The 18,937-nt window shown below is 44.1% G+C and overlaps 1 protein-coding gene across 4 annotated transcripts in view; it reads left to right on the top strand.

Moving 5' to 3' along the window:
* PROM2 (prominin 2) overlaps positions 1-18,937 on the top strand; it is a 144,705-nt gene that overhangs the window by 47,691 nt on the left and 78,077 nt on the right. For all 4 annotated transcript variants that reach the window (XM_073559511.1, XM_073559515.1, XM_073559514.1 and 1 more), the window contains exons 6-11: positions 5,396-5,485; positions 9,857-10,056; positions 10,974-11,048; positions 14,225-14,288; positions 14,388-14,547; positions 16,046-16,198. In XM_073559511.1, coding sequence (XP_073415612.1) covers positions 5,396-5,485; positions 9,857-10,056; positions 10,974-11,048; positions 14,225-14,288; positions 14,388-14,547; positions 16,046-16,198 — 742 coding nt within the window. The remainder of the gene's footprint in view (positions 1-5,395; positions 5,486-9,856; positions 10,057-10,973; positions 11,049-14,224; positions 14,289-14,387; positions 14,548-16,045; positions 16,199-18,937) is intronic.

The raw sequence follows: 18,937 nt of genomic DNA on the forward strand, positions 1-18,937 counted from the left end.
TGTATTATTTGTTTTGTTAGGTTCTGTTTTTATTACAAATATATTAATCATACAAACATTGCAAGTGAAACATTGTATTACAATAAAAGGAAGATTAAAGCGATGTACAAATGAGTCATCCAAGGTAATTACCAAGCAAAGAAAACACAATACATTGTGCAATGAAGAATAACATTGGCTAGTTGTTTAGTGAACTTGAAAATCTTGAATAGAAGAGAAGGTGTCCAGGGGATGGGACTCTCCAATAGGAACAAATATAGATTTTATTACTGCTTGGTTGAATTATGCCACTAGGGGCGCATTCAGATGACCGTATGAATCGGACCGAGATCAGGCCACGGCGTATGAGCTGGCTGACGGGTTTCCCCACCCGAGCATGACATCTTGATAGAAATATATGAAGCTGTTATTCTCAGGTCTGGAGACCCGCCGGACAGTTTATACGTTGTGGTCTGATTTATTCGGTCATCAGGGACAGACATATCTCCTGTGCAGTAGGTCCAGTTGCACAGTGGTCCGTGCTCCCAGTCACACTGCATGTATCCAAGTAATTACGGTCCAATTTATTTTCTTATTGTGTTGATTCTGTTCCTCTGATTAAGGATGTTGGGGAAGAGGCCCCTAGAATAAATCTGCATGCAGCAGATGGCCTTATACAATGATCAACATTGAAAATGCAAGTCGTGGAAGTGACATGTGCAGGCTGCTCACAATAGCATGCACCTGGCAATGTTGTGTTGATAACAGCTCCTGAGATAGTTTGGACACTTTAGAGAAATGGCCATGCCTCTGGTTCCACAACCAAATCAATGTAATGCTCAGTTGTTAATGTGCCTGAAATTGAAACTAGAGGAGTCCATTTACCATAAACTATGTCACCCCATACCATAATTCCAGTAGTAAGACTGGTGTGATGTTCCCTCGTGATGGCCTTTTCATAACAGTCCCTTGTGATGGCTTCTCCATGGCATTACACATATGGTCTCCAGACCAATATCTGGCTATCATCGTGTCCAAGACAAAAGTGGGATTCATTGCTGAAGAGCATAGACCTCCATTCCAGCCTCCAGTGTCGATGTGCTCTGCACCATGATAGTGTCACGGTCACGTGTGTCAGGACGCAGCGAGTACCGCAAGGCGAACCCATATGACACACGTGACCCTGGATACACCGCCTCCAGTAGGGCAAATTTAAATAATAAACACGTGCAGCTGGATACACCGCCTCCAACTGGCGAATTTGGACATTACACGTATATACAAGTCTGGAAACCCCGCCTCCAGTAAGGCGAATTTAAACAATAAGGGAAACCTGGGAAACATTAACAATGGTGGGCCCTGCGATGGAGAATAGGGAAGTGGAGACCTCCTGAGCTCCCCTGAGCCAGTGTCACTGCACTCCTAATGTTCCCTATGCCGGTTCCGCACCGGGCGCGCAACAGGAACCTGAAAACCCTAGCTCGCCCTGACCTAAACCCTCACTAGGGAATAGGTCGGTGCGGAAACTAATCCCACCACTGCACTAAAACACACATGAGGAAAGATTACAAAACAGGGGAAACACCACTTAGCTTTGCTCTGTTGCGTATGCTCCTAGCAACAGAGCCCACCACCTGTGTGCATCTTCTCCTCTACCCGGATCCATCGCCATAATCGGATCAATCACCATAGTGCAGCCTTAGAGCAGAGTCCACCACCAATTGCAGCAGTCCAGTAACAGAGTCCCAATGATGAGTTCAGCTTCTGCTCAAAAAGTCAAGCATGCTTGAGTCCAGCTCTCAGCAACCAGGTCCAGCATGGTGAGTGCAACTCTCACCATCGTCGCCACTCCACCAAGCCATGCAAACACCTCCTGCCGACACCATAAACTGTGACTCCACCACGCCATGCCAGCCCTTCTTGCAGACCACCTAGCTGCCACTCGTCCCCTCTGGCTGGGCTGCGCGGGACTCATGTTCAGCTCCTTCCTCACCCAGGCCTCCTTGAGAATGACTAACACACAATCAATATCACCAACCGTGAATGATACACCTGACACTCATTTATAGCGCATTCACACCTGTTACCTAATCACGTGCACTTAACCAAAGAACTAAAGTGCGCTAGCGCTCACCACCACCGGGGCAACTTAGAATGAACGACACCACGTGTAATAATTCTAAAGGCCACCGGGGGCAATCAACCCACTTTGGCACCTAGCCAAAGGAAAAAAAGTTCACTTTTCCATTTAAATCTGTCAGATCCACGCTGGATCATGACAGATAGTCTTTGAGAAAGGCAGCGTTAGAATGGAGCATTTTTTAGTTTTTAGTTGGACATCAGGCTCGTAGTCCAATGTCATGCGAACGCTTTCTGATAGATAATGTATAGGCATTGTTTGATGCCTTGGGTTTGGTGTGTGATGTCCAATTTCAATCAGAGTGCAAAATAGATCTGTCATGGAGTCAGTGGTATGGTCATTTCTGCTCAATATCTCAGGAGCCGTTGTCAGCGACAACAAAGCAAATTCGCATATTGCTTGTGCTACTGTGAGCAGCCTGCACTTGGCACACATACTCAATACTGAGTAAATTGAGATGTTTTAAAAATGTTGCTTCCATTTTTTCAGAATTTGCTTATCATTAACAAGTCTATGCATCCTGTGATTTCCATAATTGCACGAATTTTGCTTCTTGCTGTTGCAATTTCAATGCTGAGGAATGCACAGTACATTACGATGCCATACCCAGTAGGCAACCGGGCAGGCGGACAACCTGTATACAATAATCCCTAGGTAAAACAACAATATAAAACTGGTTTACCCACATGAAATGTATACAGATCATACAAGCAACTACATCTGTATAATTACAGCGTATATATTGACACAATACATTTTGCTTCATTGAACACGAGACCTATAACATAACCGAGGGCAACAAAACGAACCGCTCATCCAACTGATATTAATCCCTGGCTAAACATCACTCAGGGAACCCAAGAGTCTATGATCAGAGTATTTAGGAAAAGAAGTGAGTAAAAAGTTGCAAAGCATTTCCATCTAAAAAAAAAATAATTCACAAAATTTACCGGTCTTTGTGGTGTTCATCTAGTGTCAATTCGATGAAGGGTTTTTTAAGTGAGTTTTTGGGACATCACCATTTGGGACGTCGACAGCACTGAGCTCAGTGGTTCTGCCTGAGTTGACAGCACGAGCCACTAAGCTCACTGATTGGTTGCAGTGCTCTCACCGCTGCAGACAATAACAGACATTGTTTAAACCAAACTACAGCCAAGAGACAGGAGTTTGCTGCAACCAGAAAATCTCTACCACCATTTTTGGTCAAGGTATGCACTACTACATCCCCTGATCCCAAGCAGCAAGTACTCCGTGGACAGGTTCTTCAGACCAATTTTCTGTAATTTTAATTCCTTGCAGTCCTGAAGGTTATTATTAAATTCTTCCTGATTATAATGTGAGCACATTGAATTATAATATTATATTAGTGGATTGCTCATTTTATGTATATGTCACTGCAATTGAAGCACTGAGTTAAACATTAAGGGCCACCTTAGCTTGGAGGTGCCCTGCTGTCTACTTTCCATCGAAGGCCCAACTCATGGTGTGCCCAAACAACATCATTACATGGTAAGCAAATAACAATGCCAAACAGTTGCCTATAAAATTCTACTCTATCAATAAAATAGGAAATGTAACTACCGTACATCTTGGGCAGCTATTATTCAATGGGTTTGGGCACCACATGAGCAACCATCAAAAGAAGTGGCACCTTGTATCAAGTAAATAAAATGATCTAGCTCATCCTCTCCAAAATTAATCCAGTCAGTGGGAAAGCCCGGTAAGCAAGCCACTGCATGGCGTTTTGGGAAGATATGTCTTAGAAAGGTAAAGGATTCAGCTTCCAGTATATATATAAAAAAATCAAATTTTATTAATCCTTTAACAAGTGAAAAATAGACGTTTTACAATAGGTTGAAGTGAATACTTTCCATAAAAACCAACACAGTATTCAACCTTTTGCAAAGCTTGTATATTATTTCACTTTTTAATTGATTAACTCAAATTTGATGTTTTTTTTTAATATACAATGGAAGCTGGATCGTTTACCTTTCTAGGACATATGCACCTCCTTAAGTAGACAAGAATTGTGTGCCCTGCCGTGGGGCATATCTATAGTGGGTCACACCTGATCCCTGGACCCTAGGGGGGCTTTAAAGGTTCTTTTGCACTCTGAGAAGACTAATAGTATTAAAGTCCCAAGATAGTTAGGGCCCAATGAAAGGTTTTGCATGTGGGCCCACTAGTTTCAAGTTCCACTACTAGGCTTGGCTGTGCATGTTACAGATTTCAGCTTTCAGCAGAATCATCAGTACTCAGATACTGAGGGAGATTGAACGATTTTTTGGGGGTATCATAACAAAAAGGATTCCAAGAAAGAACTGACAAAGAATAGCCGAGAGGTCACACAGTACAGACTAGAGAGGAACTGCTATAACAGTTAAGTCATCTACTAAGTACTTAGTATAGTCCCACCAAGATAAGCTAGCACTGTTGTATATTCAGCAGTGCACCAGGTTGCACACCCTTGCAGTGTCAGTAAACCCTGTCCCTTGGTTCCAGCCATTTTTTTTATTGTTCTTTACTCACCCTTCCTGGGTCCAACGCTGACTCTTCACCGCTGTCCTGAAGTCTGTTATTGTTTGCAGCCACGATGGCAACGCTGCAGCCTATAACTGAGTTCAACGTCTCTTCCCAAATTGGCGACACAGAGCTACTTAGCTCAATGATTGTCTGCAGCATTGTCTATGAGAAGTCAGAACTACAGACAATGAACACTGGGAGCAGTGGTAGAGATTCAGTGCTGGACCCAGGGGAAAGGGGTTAAGGCCAGGTCTGCAAACATCAATCCTATGCTAATGTCCATTATGTGGATGAATTTTGTGAAATCTCACCCACTTTCCTGGAGCTGCTAAAATAGACTTACTTCAGAGTAATTTTAGTGCAAAAATGTGGCCATATAACGTTGGTGTGAAAATGGCCTTACACCGAGAGCTGCTGATTGACATTAGCATTTCATCCTCTCCTCGGTGATGCCGCTTTCCGCCTTCCTCAGTGATTTCTTGTTCCTTTAAAACAAGCTCTTGAATCAAACGCTCCATATTGTGCAAGCGACTAATAGCGCCGCGCTTTGTAAAGAACAATTATGTTGTCCCAATAAATGGAATCAGCAGCTACAAATGTTTTACTTATCTCCCGCTCTGACCGAGCAATTAGCCATTTGTAACGGGGATCACAGACACTGATCTGTACTGGCTTCAAGTCTCCAACTCATCATATGTTACAAAAGACTGTGCCATATCTGAATATGTTCTATTCTGTGCCGTGTCTTCATAGGCTTCAGTCCGGCTGTGAATAATACTGTGAATGCCAAACTGAATAAAGAGATTCGGCCTCTCCTAGAAGACGGGCTCCAGACGGCAAGAGGTAAATCGACCCTGGGCCAGTTATGGCTTCATTGACCACCTAGTAATGATATCCTCTGTACACACAGACGTGGGACACATCGTACTGAAATATCTCATGGGAATAATAAGATATCTGCTAAATATATAAAGGAATATGAAAAAGGCTTACCTGCTTTTAGAAAAAAAGAGTAAACTTTTTTTTCAAGAACAATGAATCCTTTATCCATGGGTTGTGTCTCGTATCAGTTTATCCCCAAAACTGAGGACATAACTGAGATCCAATACCAGTTGGAAGTCATGGACAAAAATTGCACCATATATAGACTAGAATCATACTTTACATACTTACAAAATTATTATCAGTTTTCCATGAGGTCATCTGAGTTTTCGTTCTATAACTACCGTAAGTCTTAAAGCCTTGAGTGCACGATTGAACGTTGCTCACAATAAACTTTTTGGAAGTGTTGCTTTCGGGAGGTTTCAGGAGGTTTGTTGTTCACCCCCAAAATTTGACAACTTGTACCGAATTCTGGGAATTCTTTTTTTTCTGGGAGCCTCCTTGACTTTTCTGGTGGATTGGCAAGTCACTATGTGAAGATTATAAGTGTTCCAACTGTAAGGCATATACAAGGTAAGGATTAGGCTAGCACCACAAGGCGAAATGTGTCGTGGGTAGTGTTGAGCGATACCTTCCGATATCGGGAAATATCGGATCGGATTGGATCGGACCGATACCCCAAAAATATCGGGTATCGCCGATTCCGATACCAGAAACCCATGCAAGTCAATGGGGCACAAATATCGAAATGAAAATAAACCCTTTCTTTCCTTGCACATCCAGTTCGGAAGGGGGGGAAGAGTGTGGGTGGTGCGTGGGCGGGGTCTGTACGGGCCTCTCGGGGGTCTATGTGGGCCTGCCGGGGGTCTGTGCGGGCCTGCCGGGGGTCTGTGCGGGCCTGCCGGGGGTCTGTACGGGCCTGCCGGGGGTCTGTGCGGGCCTGCCGGGGGTCTATGCGGGGCTGCCGGGGGTCTGTGCAGGCTGCCGGGGGTCTGTACGGGCCTGCCGAGGGTCTGTGCGGGCTGCCTGGGGTCTGTGAGGGCCTGCCGGTGGTCTGTATGGGCCATCGGGCTATGCCTGCTACAATGACAGTGATTGACACATTAGCCAATAGTGGGACAGTAGTAGTCCCATCATCCGTCTAATGTGTTTAATGTAAAAAAAAAAACATACATACTACATACATATTACATATATACAACATTCATACAACATACATACATACTACATACATACTACATATATACTACATTCATACAACATACATACATACATACTACATATATACTACATTTATACAACATACATACATACATACATTCATACTACATACATACTACATTAATTTAAAATAGTTGTGGGACAGCAAGTCAGAGAATCTTTTAGTCTCATAGGTTTCTCAAGAACTGCAGTCGTTTGATTCTTGCCATCTAGCCCCTTAAAGAGTTCCCATCCTCTTAATTTTTATTTCACAAACAAATAATTCAAGTGAGAATAAGAAAATGGTAATATATGTTATCAGAGAAGTCTGCTTCTTTCTCTGCGAGAATGAATCAAAATTCAATTCTGAGGTAAAATCTATATTCAGTGAAAACAGACTTTCCCATTACTGAGATACAATTGTATCTGTTGTAATTAGTGTAGGGATAAGGGCCCCCACAGAGTGTCCGGGCCAGACCCAAGAGGACTGCCATCTAGGTTCCTAAGGGAACTGTACCTGGGGAACGGAGGAGGAGAGTACACTGCTGGGAGTGACAGGACAGCAAGGGGTGGGGCGAGTATAAAAGGGACAGGGAGTGCGCAGGGGAGTCAGTTGGCGGAACGGCAGACACAAAGCAAGAGACTGTGGGAGTTTGTGTTAGGAGTGGCGGAAGGCACTAAATAAAAATATAATTAAAGTGCCTTCGCCACTCGGGGTCCACTGTGCGGAAGCTGGAAAAGCCGCAGCTAAGTGAAGGCAGAGCAATCTGGCGGCAGTGTGCAAAGGGTTGAACTGCACCCAATTGCACTAAGCAAGCTCTGTTACAATCACAGAGGCTGCAAGCAAAAACTAAACACAGAAACGCTGAGTCTGTTTAAGGTCACAGAATCTCAGCTATGCACACGCGGTATTTTTGGTCACAGGAGTAGCCTTAGACAGCAGGACTACTCCATCTAGACCTACCGTAAAGACACGTTTGCATGGCGTCGCAACTGCGAATGCCCGGCAGGACTGCAATCGCAGTGCAGCGATAATTGCGCTGCTGGCAAAACGCCGCTATCACGCTGGCGCAATGCAGACACTAATCTGCTGAGATAGATGGAGCAAATGCGCTCTGGCGCTAGCGCTGCTTCTGGCAAAATTCAAACACTCACTCAGACGCAGTATCAGAGGAATGGGGGTTTCAAATGAGTCATTCACCAGTCCAAGCATCCATCAACAAACATACAGCAGCAAGTATGAATATACTAGCGCATGGCGGAACAGCCATGCGCGCTTTTTATAATGAACGGGACCTTCCGGAAATCTCCAAGGCTCCAGGAAGAGCCAATGGGATTCGACACAGGACCTGAGCACCTGACTCCCGAACTCCAATGGGAGTTCGTCCCATGAGCATGCTCAGATGAGGGAACAAAGGACTTAGCCTCTGGAGAGAGTTGCCGCAGGGCAATGTCCTCTGCAATCTCCTCTGCAGCAGGAAAAGCACAGGAGACTGCAGAATGTGAGGATCTAGATTTCAGCAAAGGAGAGGCAGAAATCTGACTCCTAGCAGTTTGAGAGAGCCAGAGTGACAGACGGTGACCAGAGAGGAGACCAGCGGCAGAGGGGAGACTTACAGTGGCCTGCGGAGAGTAAGCGCCGAACTTACCAACAAGAGACTGCCGCTTCACTCCAATCCGGGGTCACTACCTGCCCACGGTCGTCCGCAGCTGTTAACGCTGTGCTCCAGCCTGTTGCGACCTGTCCGCCGCCCCTTCGCAGCCGCTGCCACTTCACTCCAGCCCGCGGCTGCGGCCTGCCTGTTACCGCCCCACTTTAGCCAGCGGCTGCGGCCTGTTCATCATCACCCGGAGTTGACGTAACCCCGCTGATGTCGGCAGTTGGGGCCTACTTCTCGCCTACAGAGAAACTCTTGCCTAGGCCCAGGCCATGCACGTGGCCTGCCAACCGCCACTCCTGGTAACTGTGACACAACCCTGCTTGGAGACTGGAGTCTTATTGAACTCGCTTACAAGCAGAACCCCCCTGTTTCTACAGGGGGTAACGTAATCAAAGGACTTCCTCAGGGCCTGTTGTGCCCCAAATCCTCCTGGGCGCCGGGGCGCCCAAAGATTACGACAGTTCTTCAGCAGCTGGGCCCGGCGGCTGCGACACCAAAGCAGCCTCATCAGAGATGCCGAGGGATGTCAGGACAGATAAGTGACACTATGGAAAATAAGGACCCGTAGTCGGCCATATCGCGGCCCTATAGCAACCGGCCTTTGCCGGGTTAGTCGTGTTCTCCCTGAAAGTGTTTTGTTTGTGCCGAGTCCCTGCAAGGACAATAGCTGTTATTGTGTTTTGGTTGCTTGGCATAGCCCTAGTGGCTTAAATTTATTAAAGGTCTCTAGCCAAAGTTCAATCCAGTCTCACGTCCCGTCACTGCATCCTGCGTACCTGCTGTTACCTACACTACCATCTCCTACAGTGGGGAAAATAAGTATTTGACACACTGCCGATTTTTTTCCCACCTACAAAGAATGGAGAGGTCTGTAGTTTTTATTGTAGGTACTCTTCACCTGTGCGAGACACAATTAGTCAAGTGTAAATAATAGAATTGGACTTCCAGGTTTACCTTCATTGCCTTGCTTAGTACTTGTCTAACTTTTTTACTAATGACCTGAGTAAATCAGAGTTAGGCTGGTTTCACACTTGCTTAGGGCAGAACTGCGGAGGGCTGCGTAGTTCCTCTGTTAAGCCCTGCCCACTGTCGCACCTCTTCCATTCAGCTCCGCCTATGTCAGCATGCGTCCTGCGTACCTATCTTTAACATTGGGTACGCAGGCCATGCGAATGTATGCGGATGCCTTTGCATACGTCGTTTTGACGCTGCGCCGAGCTGCACCGAACGCAACATGTTGCATTCTTACTATAGAAAACAATCTTTTGATCCACTTTGAAACTTGAGTGCCCATTTGCCATACCTATGCACATCTACCATTACTCTACAAATGGAACGATGCTGGTAGTGTGCCATGTAGCCAAAAACATCAATGCAAAATATGTTTTACCGCCTGGTAATTGGTCAGTGCACGTATTAATGTTTAATATGAATCAGCTGTAAAGTTCTTGTTCTCTTGTATCCCACTCAGTTCTGGTAATGGCAACTAACGCAGTGGTGGATGTCAATGTGACTCTGATGAACCTACAAAGAAAAGAAACGGATCTGATGACTGCCCTCATTAGCCACAGAGATGCTCTACTAATAATCTTAAAAGACACCTACTGTGAAAATTGCGGAGATGCTGCCAGCCTTGTAGAAAATATACAGGTGGATCCGAACCAAAGCCAGGTGAGAAATTCTCTCTGATCAGTGGCAACATGGGATATAATGTAATGAAAAGTAAAAAATTGAAATAATCACAAAGAGATAGAAAATAGATAAATAGGATTGAGCAAAATGTCTCCCAGGTCCAACAGCAATGTTTGCATTCTGTAGCCACTGGACCAGAGCCTTACAAATCTTCTGCTGCCCACCAGCATCCCTGGTGCCTCTTCTGATGAGTATGCCCAGGCCAGCGCGACGTCATACATGCGTCAAACTGGAGCAAGTTCAGAAAAGAGCGACCAGAATGGTGACCGGTCTGCAAACCCTGTCTTATGAGGAAAGGTTGCAGGATTTGGGAATGTTTAGTTTGCAAAAGAGAAGACTGAGAGGAGACTTAATAGCTGTCTACAAATATCTAAAGGGCTGTCACATTGTAGAAGGATCAACTTTATTCTCATTTGCACAAGGAAAGACTAGAAGCAATGGGATGAAACTGAATGGGAGGAGACACAGATTAGATATTAGAAAAAACTTTTTGACAGTTAGAGTGATCAATGAGTGGAACAGGCTGCCACGAGAAGTGGTGAGTTCTCCTTCAATGGAAGTCTTCAAACAGAGGCTGGACAGACATCTGACTGGGATGATTTAGCGAATCCTGCTTTGAGCAGGGGGTTGGACCAGATGGCCCAGGAGGTCCCTTCCAACTCTACGATTCTATGATTCTATGATTCTATGATTCTATGATTCTATGATTCATGCGACAACAATGACATTGTGCTGGCTCTACTGATCAGAAGAGGCGCCAGGGATTGTGTCAGGTAGGAGGAGGTTCACAGGGTTCTTTCTGATCCAGTGACAAAGACTTTCAACGTGGCCAGTGGACAGGTTTCTATAGATGGATAGATAGACATCTCACTTACATGTTTTGTTTTCAATTTTAGGTTCCATCTATTGATGAATTTGTGGCTAAATTATCTAATGTGAGAAAAATCAACCTGCCTGGGATTTTTCAGAAGGTAAACACATTTTCGTATATTAAATTATTTTACTAAAATATTAGCGATGAACATTAATATGCCAACATTAGTGAATAGGAAAAGGTGGTGTGATAAAACATTTTTCAAGAGAGGTTGCTGTAAAATTTCAGTTTTCCCACTATTTTGACTCCTCAGATATAGTAGTTTTTTTTATTAAAGAAACATTCATCATGTCTTGCTGTAAGACAACTGGCTGCAGTAGAAGCCTTCTCCCTCTGCCATGTATATGTGGCGCCCCTGAGGCTCAGTCGCCACAGAGGTACTGTACCTTCTCCTAAGGTGTAGTGCCCCACCATCCAGGTAAGGTGGAAACTCCTTTCAACACTCCAACACTCACACCCCACACAACAGGGTAGTTCTGCACAACCACATTGCGGCTCAGTGCTTAGAGAGTAGCAGAGCACCTTTGGTGGTTCCCTGCTTGGAACACTGGATGTGCTGGGAGGTGGGTGGAGTTAAAATACATAAAAGAGTGGGAAAGTGTAGGATGACAGGTCAGTCTGACAGGAGGTCAGTCGGGTAGGAAGTCACTCAGACAGGAGTGAGGATCCCTGGAAGAAGGGATGGAGGAAGGAGTGCTGCAGCTGCCTCAGTGATCTGAGCCAGCTGGCACGGGAAAGGAAAAGAAGGAGAAACATGTAGAACTGAAACCTAAGCTTCCATAAGAGAGAGAAAGACAAGTACGGAACGAAGGAGTATAGAGAACAGAGAGGACGTGGGTTAGAAGAGGAACCCTGCCTATAGGTTCTCAGCGCAAGGCCGGGGCCTGGTCCCCGAAGTTGTATGGACACTTATGCTTCTGCAGCAGACACCGGTGGAGTAGTTGGCTGTAAATGCACTACTCCCATCTAAGACTTGGGGGCACAGCAGCAACACGGATAGAGAGCCGGGTCTCAGGAGAAGGGAGTCCCCGAAGCAGGCTACAGCTGTCTGCCGTACAAGTAGAGTTCTTGGGAACATCTGTCAGGAGGAACTCCAGAGTACCACGGTACTGGAGATCTTCATACTTAAAGGCGCTATAGAGGAGACGTTCAGGAAAGGCACATAAGTTGGCGGAGTGTTGGAGGGGAGCTTTCCATCTTGCCTGAAGGTTGACTGAGTCCCTGACCCGGAGGACACGGCACAGAAGCGGGCATTACTGACTGTGATTAAAGCTTTGGAACTACATGCCCTGGTGTCCTCCATTCCTTCCTGCGTCCGTCTGCCTGACACTGCTACATCCCCTGCGCCGGACACTACACCACCTAAGTGTCCCCACATCTACACTGCCCTAGACAACAGCCCTGCCTGTGGAGGGCTATACCATCATCGCTGCACCACACCATCTGTCCCGGAGGATCTGTCTGCAGCGTCGGCTTAACACCTCCCTTGCCGAACACCACAGGTGGCGTCACAAACTATTCCATTCCATTAACTACATTCCACCATTCACATCTTCCTATTACTTGGGCGCCCAGGGCCACGGACCGGGTCACCACTGCTGTGACACTTTCCCCCTGACACCGGCCCGGTACCGAGTACCCCACGGCCCTGGGAGGGCGACCTATATACAGTATGACACAAAGGTTTTCAAGCACTATGCCCAGGTTATGGTGCACCCCTTCAGTATTATTCCCTGACCTCTACAGGATTTCTACAAAATACTTTTTAGGAAACATGCAAAATAAGACCCTCAAACTTACAAACACAGGAACAAGTGTTCCTCCTGTTTTTGGTCAATAGAGAGTTTTCACTGAATGTTCCAGGCCCTCCAGAGTGAGAGACCCACTGTTACTACTCACGAAAAAGCCATGAGGCTGGGTAGTCAAGAGGTCCAGGGTCAGATATCAAAAGGGCTTGCAATAAACAAAAGGGGTAAGGCAAAGGCATAGTCAGACCACAATCCAAAGTCAGAATTTCGGACATGGATGGTCAAAGACAAGGTCCAAGGTCTGGCAACAAACATCAATACAGGAACAAAGAGAAAAAGCAAGCACACCCCATTTGAACTAAGCTAAAACTGCCACTAATTGGAGGCAGAGAACCACCTAAATAGCCAGGTAAATACCCAAATTCCAGAAATCTGGAGAAAGCCCTGGCATACCCTGGCCTTGGTTGGATAGCTGAACTGTCATTCAACACAATGACAGCTCAGCACGCCCCAGCCTCCGATTAGATGGCTGATCAGTTCCTCACCAAACTGACAGCTCAGGACGCTCCTGTCCTAGATTGGATGGCTGAACTGTCACTCACTGCTTCCAGACACACCGATAGATGGAATTGTGACATTCTCTTTGCAATTGCTCCTAATCTGTCTAAAAGGTGTTCCCCTTTATTAAAAGGGATGTTTGGCAACAGCCTAGGACAGGTTATCAATATGAAATCGGAAGGGATCCAACATCCAGCACCCCCATCTACTAACTGTTATTTGCTCTGGATATAAATATGCTGAAAGGAGTTGCAAAGTGCAGCGCCATCCAATGTGTAGCAGCTGCTGCCAGGTACTGCAGAACAGATCCTATTCAGAAGAGCAAATATTTGACCGGTGGGTGTTGAACCCCTACCAATCTCATATTAATGCACTATGTACCGTAGGTCATCAATCTGCTGTTACTGGACAACCCCTTTAATCCTTTAATAGGATATTTTAAAATTAGTTTAAAAAAAATCAGATTATCCATGGATTGGCTTTAAGGAAATTAGCACTTCTACATACAAAATAGAGAAATACCTTTCTTAATTGCTTTTACCTATATGTATACTTTGTTTTCATCTATTTTTAAACTGGCTTTATCCTTAATCTTTGGTTGAGAAGCAAGATTTCTCATGTTTGAATGGATTAAACTAAGCCGTAATCATTGACTAAGCCGCTGATATCTACATTAGCCAAGAAATGTTCTCACATTTCTACCCAAATTTAATCAAATAATATTAGCTAAAGCTAATACATCCAGGTCCATCCAGGTTTTATCATTTTTATATTTCTTTTTATCTTTGTGTTGGCTTCTCATGACGTTGCTCCTCTACTGTTTTTCTCATGGTTGTCTTACTGCTGTTCTCCTTTCCTAGCTTGTGTCAATCCATCCTTTCATCTTCCTCGCAGGCCCTGACTGTTTCCATCCACCCTCCTCCTCACTGACTTTTAGTCATTAGTTCCCCTTCTCTTATCCTCGCAGGCACTTCAATCACTCAGCGCTATGCCAGAACTCGTGAACAAACTGACTTCCAAAAGTATTAGTGGTGAGTTGGAAACCCAAAGGGAGAGGGGATCTCTTTTGTTTTCGTAAGGTAAAGTATCATAAAATCTTCTTCTCCATTTTATGTTTTGTATAATTCCAGATATTACATTTGCTTTGAATAAAATAGAGCAAGAAATTATATCCTATGCAGGCAAAATCCCTATTCTCGGATATATTGATCCTATAGATAAAGCAGTACTTAACGTTGAACAAAAGACCAACATCTATGGCCAAGAAGTAGAACGCTACGAATACTACCGGTAAATATCTACACATTTTATATACATGAAAGGATAATTTAACCTAAACGAAAGGGGCTAGACAAACACTAATAATATGACAGGTCAATATTAATAATAGAAAGGCCATTGATTGTGGTGTAGTCATTTTCTATTGAAATTACTTGATGAATGAGAAGACAGTGACGGGACATCCAAACTTTCCATATTTCATTAGATGAAAAGTCATACTTGTCCTAATAACTAAAGTTTTAACCATTATAAATAGTATATAAAGCCAAATTTCGTAAGTGGAGGTATTTTGGCTGCAGGATTTCATTGTCTCAAGACATTCATTTGCATGTAGGTCTTTCGAAGACAAGCCCAGCAATATCTTTACATAGCCAATCTGTTCCTGCATTACTGAGAAATCAGCATTTGAACTGATATGTAAATGAGGCTGAAGAGCTATTTGTAGATCTAAAGCCTCTGTCACTCCAGCTCTATTCCCCACACAGTGCCGCCTCCTCCTGCCGCTTTACTGATAGCCTCTATGCTGTGTAACTTCAATGGAGTTAGACAGGAAGTAGAGCTGAAGTGATGGGTGTTTCAGATCTACCATAACAATTTGAATATCACTTCAAATGCTGATTTCTTTGTAATGGAGGAACGGACTGGCCATGTAAAGGTATTGCTGGACTTGTCTTTGAAAGAGCTACATGCACATATACATAGTTTGTGGTGTGAAATTCTGCTGACAGATTCACTTTAATGAATATTATCTAATATCTGTTTTGAATAACTTACTGAACACCAATAACAATAAATATATACTGTAGCTGAACCAATCACTGCATATTGCTCCTCTAAACCGTTACTGCTCAACAGACAAAGGAAAGAACTTTTTGTGGAAAAATGTATCTCCAAAACCTCTAGATAACCCAAGGAAAGACAAGATGACTATAATCCCATGTGGACCCCTCTTTAATGTCCAGGATATGATGATTCCAATGAGATGGGACTGTTCCCGTATATTCATTTCATCATATGTACCTAGAATTAGTGAGGGTGGGAATGGTTTCACATATTGGACCTAATTGATATGTCTTAAAAGAATGTTTTGAGTTTGTTCCAGGTTCCCTCAACTTGCATAACACAAAAACATGTTAACTTGTCCATTGGCTTCCTATGACGTTTGGCCCTAAGTTTCTCTAACTAGCCTGCTCCCATGACTACTACTAATTATCACATAGGATTGGGTAATGTACATAAGCCCATATCTGTGAGGGTAGATCACTTTGTTAGTGGCATATCCATAACAGGTGCACTTAGGCCTTGATGCCCAAAAGGACAGAAATGTTTTTTAGGTGCCTTTATATCTCTATGTTCTGCACTACCCACTATTACTTTTTAAGTAGAAAACATGAATGGCACAAATCTGGCATATAGATATTTTTCACTAAGATACATGATTTTGTTTTTGTGAACCTTCCCAACCTCCATCTGTCCATCCTAATATTCTACATTTCTGAATCCACAGGTGGGTAGTTGGAGTTGTTCTGTGCTGTGTCCTTCTCTTGATAGCTGTCTGCACTGTGGTGGGATTACTCTTTGGACTTTGGGGCCTGTACCTATTGCGGGATCCTCTGAACAGCAGCCGTCGGAGAAGGGATGCAGTTGGATTCCTCTTAATGTGAGTCATTTAGGATTAAACTTAAAAGGGACCTGTCACCAGGTGAAAAGTGGCCAGTTTTTGTTTCTATTTTATTCCAGCTGCATCTCTGTAATTTTTTGGGGGAGACACACCATATAGTTCCAGAGATATCAGCTTTTTTATTTTGTGTTAATTTTATATTGTGTTTAACAAAAGGGGCGTTGCTCACAGGGAAAAATGCAGAGCATTCTAAAGACACACCCCAGAGGATCCTGTCAGCCATGCCTCTTTGTGAAGATCATAACATTTTGTACTAAATAAAAAGTGTTATGATGAGTCACCGAAGGAGGAAAAAACAAAATACCAGCTAAGTCCAGAAAAACCAGAGAGGTTGGCAGCTATCGGATTGCAGACCCCTGAACCTATCCACAACAACTAGCAGTAGCCGTGGGGGGTTCCTACGGTGTCCTAGACCCCTCGATCACAGCCGGAGAACTATATAGCCTAAAGACAGAAAGGGGAAAAACTAAACTGCCCCAGAGCAGACCCCAAAGCAATAGGCAGCCCCCCACATATAATGACGGTGAAGCAAGATGAAAACACTAACACAGATAGAAAGATAGGTTGAGCAAATGATGGGGCCCAAGCTAACTACATAGGACAGGATAGGAAAGCTACTGTCTGCCATCCGCAAAAACCCTATCAAAATGAGCCAACCGACTGATAGGAAAAACAGGCCCTGAAGTCGCTAGGCTTCAAAAGACTATATCAGCACTCAGGTATATTCTGAAGACAGAGCAAAAGATCAACAGATCAGAGACAAAAATGGAATTCAGCTCACCCCCGGCTGGGGATGGCAGAACTCCCAAAAAACAAGGCAAAACAAAAACAAAACTGAAGATTACAAAGCAGAGCAGAAAAACTTAGCTTTGAGATGCAGGAATCAGACTGGTCTCCAAGAATCCAGCAGGAAAATCACCAGCCAGGAAGAAGGGTGTCGGCAGCCCTATATCCAGTCCTCAATTCCAGCCACCCAGTCATCATCTAGCTGCCCAGGTGTTTGGTAATCAGCCTCACCACCTTCCTTCACCAGAGGAGGGAGTTCATCAGACCTCAATGGTGAAGGGAAAAATGAACTCACAACAAAAAAGGCCCATATATCTCTGCACCTATATGGTTGATTTTAAAAAAAAGTGAGTATTTAGTAGAACAGCGAGAAAGAAAGACAAATAACTGGCTATTGTCCATGTACCCCTAAGTCAGTAGATTAGTGCTATCATTCACATACGTAAATGTTCTCAAAAATTGCACAGCTGGGACAATTTAACATAAAACATTGACCATGTGAGAAACCACTTTTTGGGAAAATTCTTATATTGCAGGACACCAAAAACTTGGTATTCAGTATTCAGACCCTTTGCTCAGTATTGAGTAGAAGCATCCTTTTGAGCTAGTACAGCCATGAGTCTTCTTGGGAATGATGCAACAAGTTTTTCACACTTGGATTTGGGGATCCTCTGCCATTCTTCCTTGCAGATCCTCTCCAGTTCCGTCAGGTTGGATGGTGTATGTTGGTGGACAGCCATTTTCAGGTCTCTCCAGAGATGCTCAATTGGGTTTAGGTCAGGGCTCTGGCTGGGCCAGTCAAGAATAGTCACAGAGTTGTTCTGAAGTCACTCCTTTGTTATTTTAGCTGTGTGCTTAGGGTCATTGTCTTGTTGGAAGGTGAACCTTCGGCCAAGTCTGAGGTCCAGAGCACTCTGGAAGAGGTTTTCATCCAGGATATCTCTGTGTTTGGCCGCATTCATGTTTCCTTCAATTGCAACCAGTCCTGTGCCTGCAGCTGAAAAACACCCCCATAGCATGATGCTGCCACCGCCATGTTTCGCTGTTGGGATTGTATTGGGCAGGTGATGAGCAGTGCCTGGTTTTCTCCACACATTCCACTTAGAATTATCACCAAAAAATTCTATTTTCGTCTCATCAGACCAGAGAATTTTATTTTTCTCCAAGGCTCTTCTCCCACGATTGCTCAGTTTGGCTGGACTGCCAGGTATTGGAAGACTTCTGGTGGTCCCAAACTTCTTCCATTTAAGGATAATGAGGCCACTGTGCTCTTTGAAACCTTGAGTACTGCAAAAATTCTTTTGTAATCTTGGCCAGGTCTGTGCCTTGCCACAATTCTGTCTCTGAGCTCCTTGGCCAGTTTCTTTGACCTCATGATTCTCATTTGGTCTGACATGCACTGTGAGCTCTTATATAGAAAGGTGTGTGCCTTTACAAATCAAGTCCTATCAGTTTAATTAAATACAGCTGGACTCCAAAGAATGAGTAGAGCCATCTCACAGAGGATCACAAGGAAATGGACAGCATGTGACTTAAATATGAGTGTCTGAGCAAAGGGTCTGAATACTTATGACCATGTGATATTTCAGTTTGATTTTTTAATAAATTTGCAAAAATTTCTATATTTCTGTTTTTTCAGTCAAGATGGGGTGCAGAGTGTACATTAATGAGAAAAAAAATGAATTTACCAAATGGCTGCAATGAAACAAAGAGTGAAAAATTTAAAGGGGTCTGAACACTTTCCGTACCCACTGTATATGAGTGACTACCACTTTAAACTTATATCGTTTGGTTTCGCATGACTTTTTGTAGCAAAATATGACTCATTTATGGTCTTATTGTATAGCAGAGTATAATTTTGAGATGAGCATAACGTAGAGAAGGAAGTGCTCTGTCGATGTGACGTCAAAGGAGACAAGAGACTCACCATCA

The sequence above is a fragment of the Dendrobates tinctorius genome, unplaced genomic scaffold (assembly GCF_039654945.1).
Source record: "Dendrobates tinctorius isolate UK_male_01 unplaced genomic scaffold, ASM3965494v1 ptg000272l, whole genome shotgun sequence".
Lineage (NCBI taxonomy): Eukaryota > Metazoa > Chordata > Amphibia > Anura > Dendrobatidae > Dendrobates > Dendrobates tinctorius.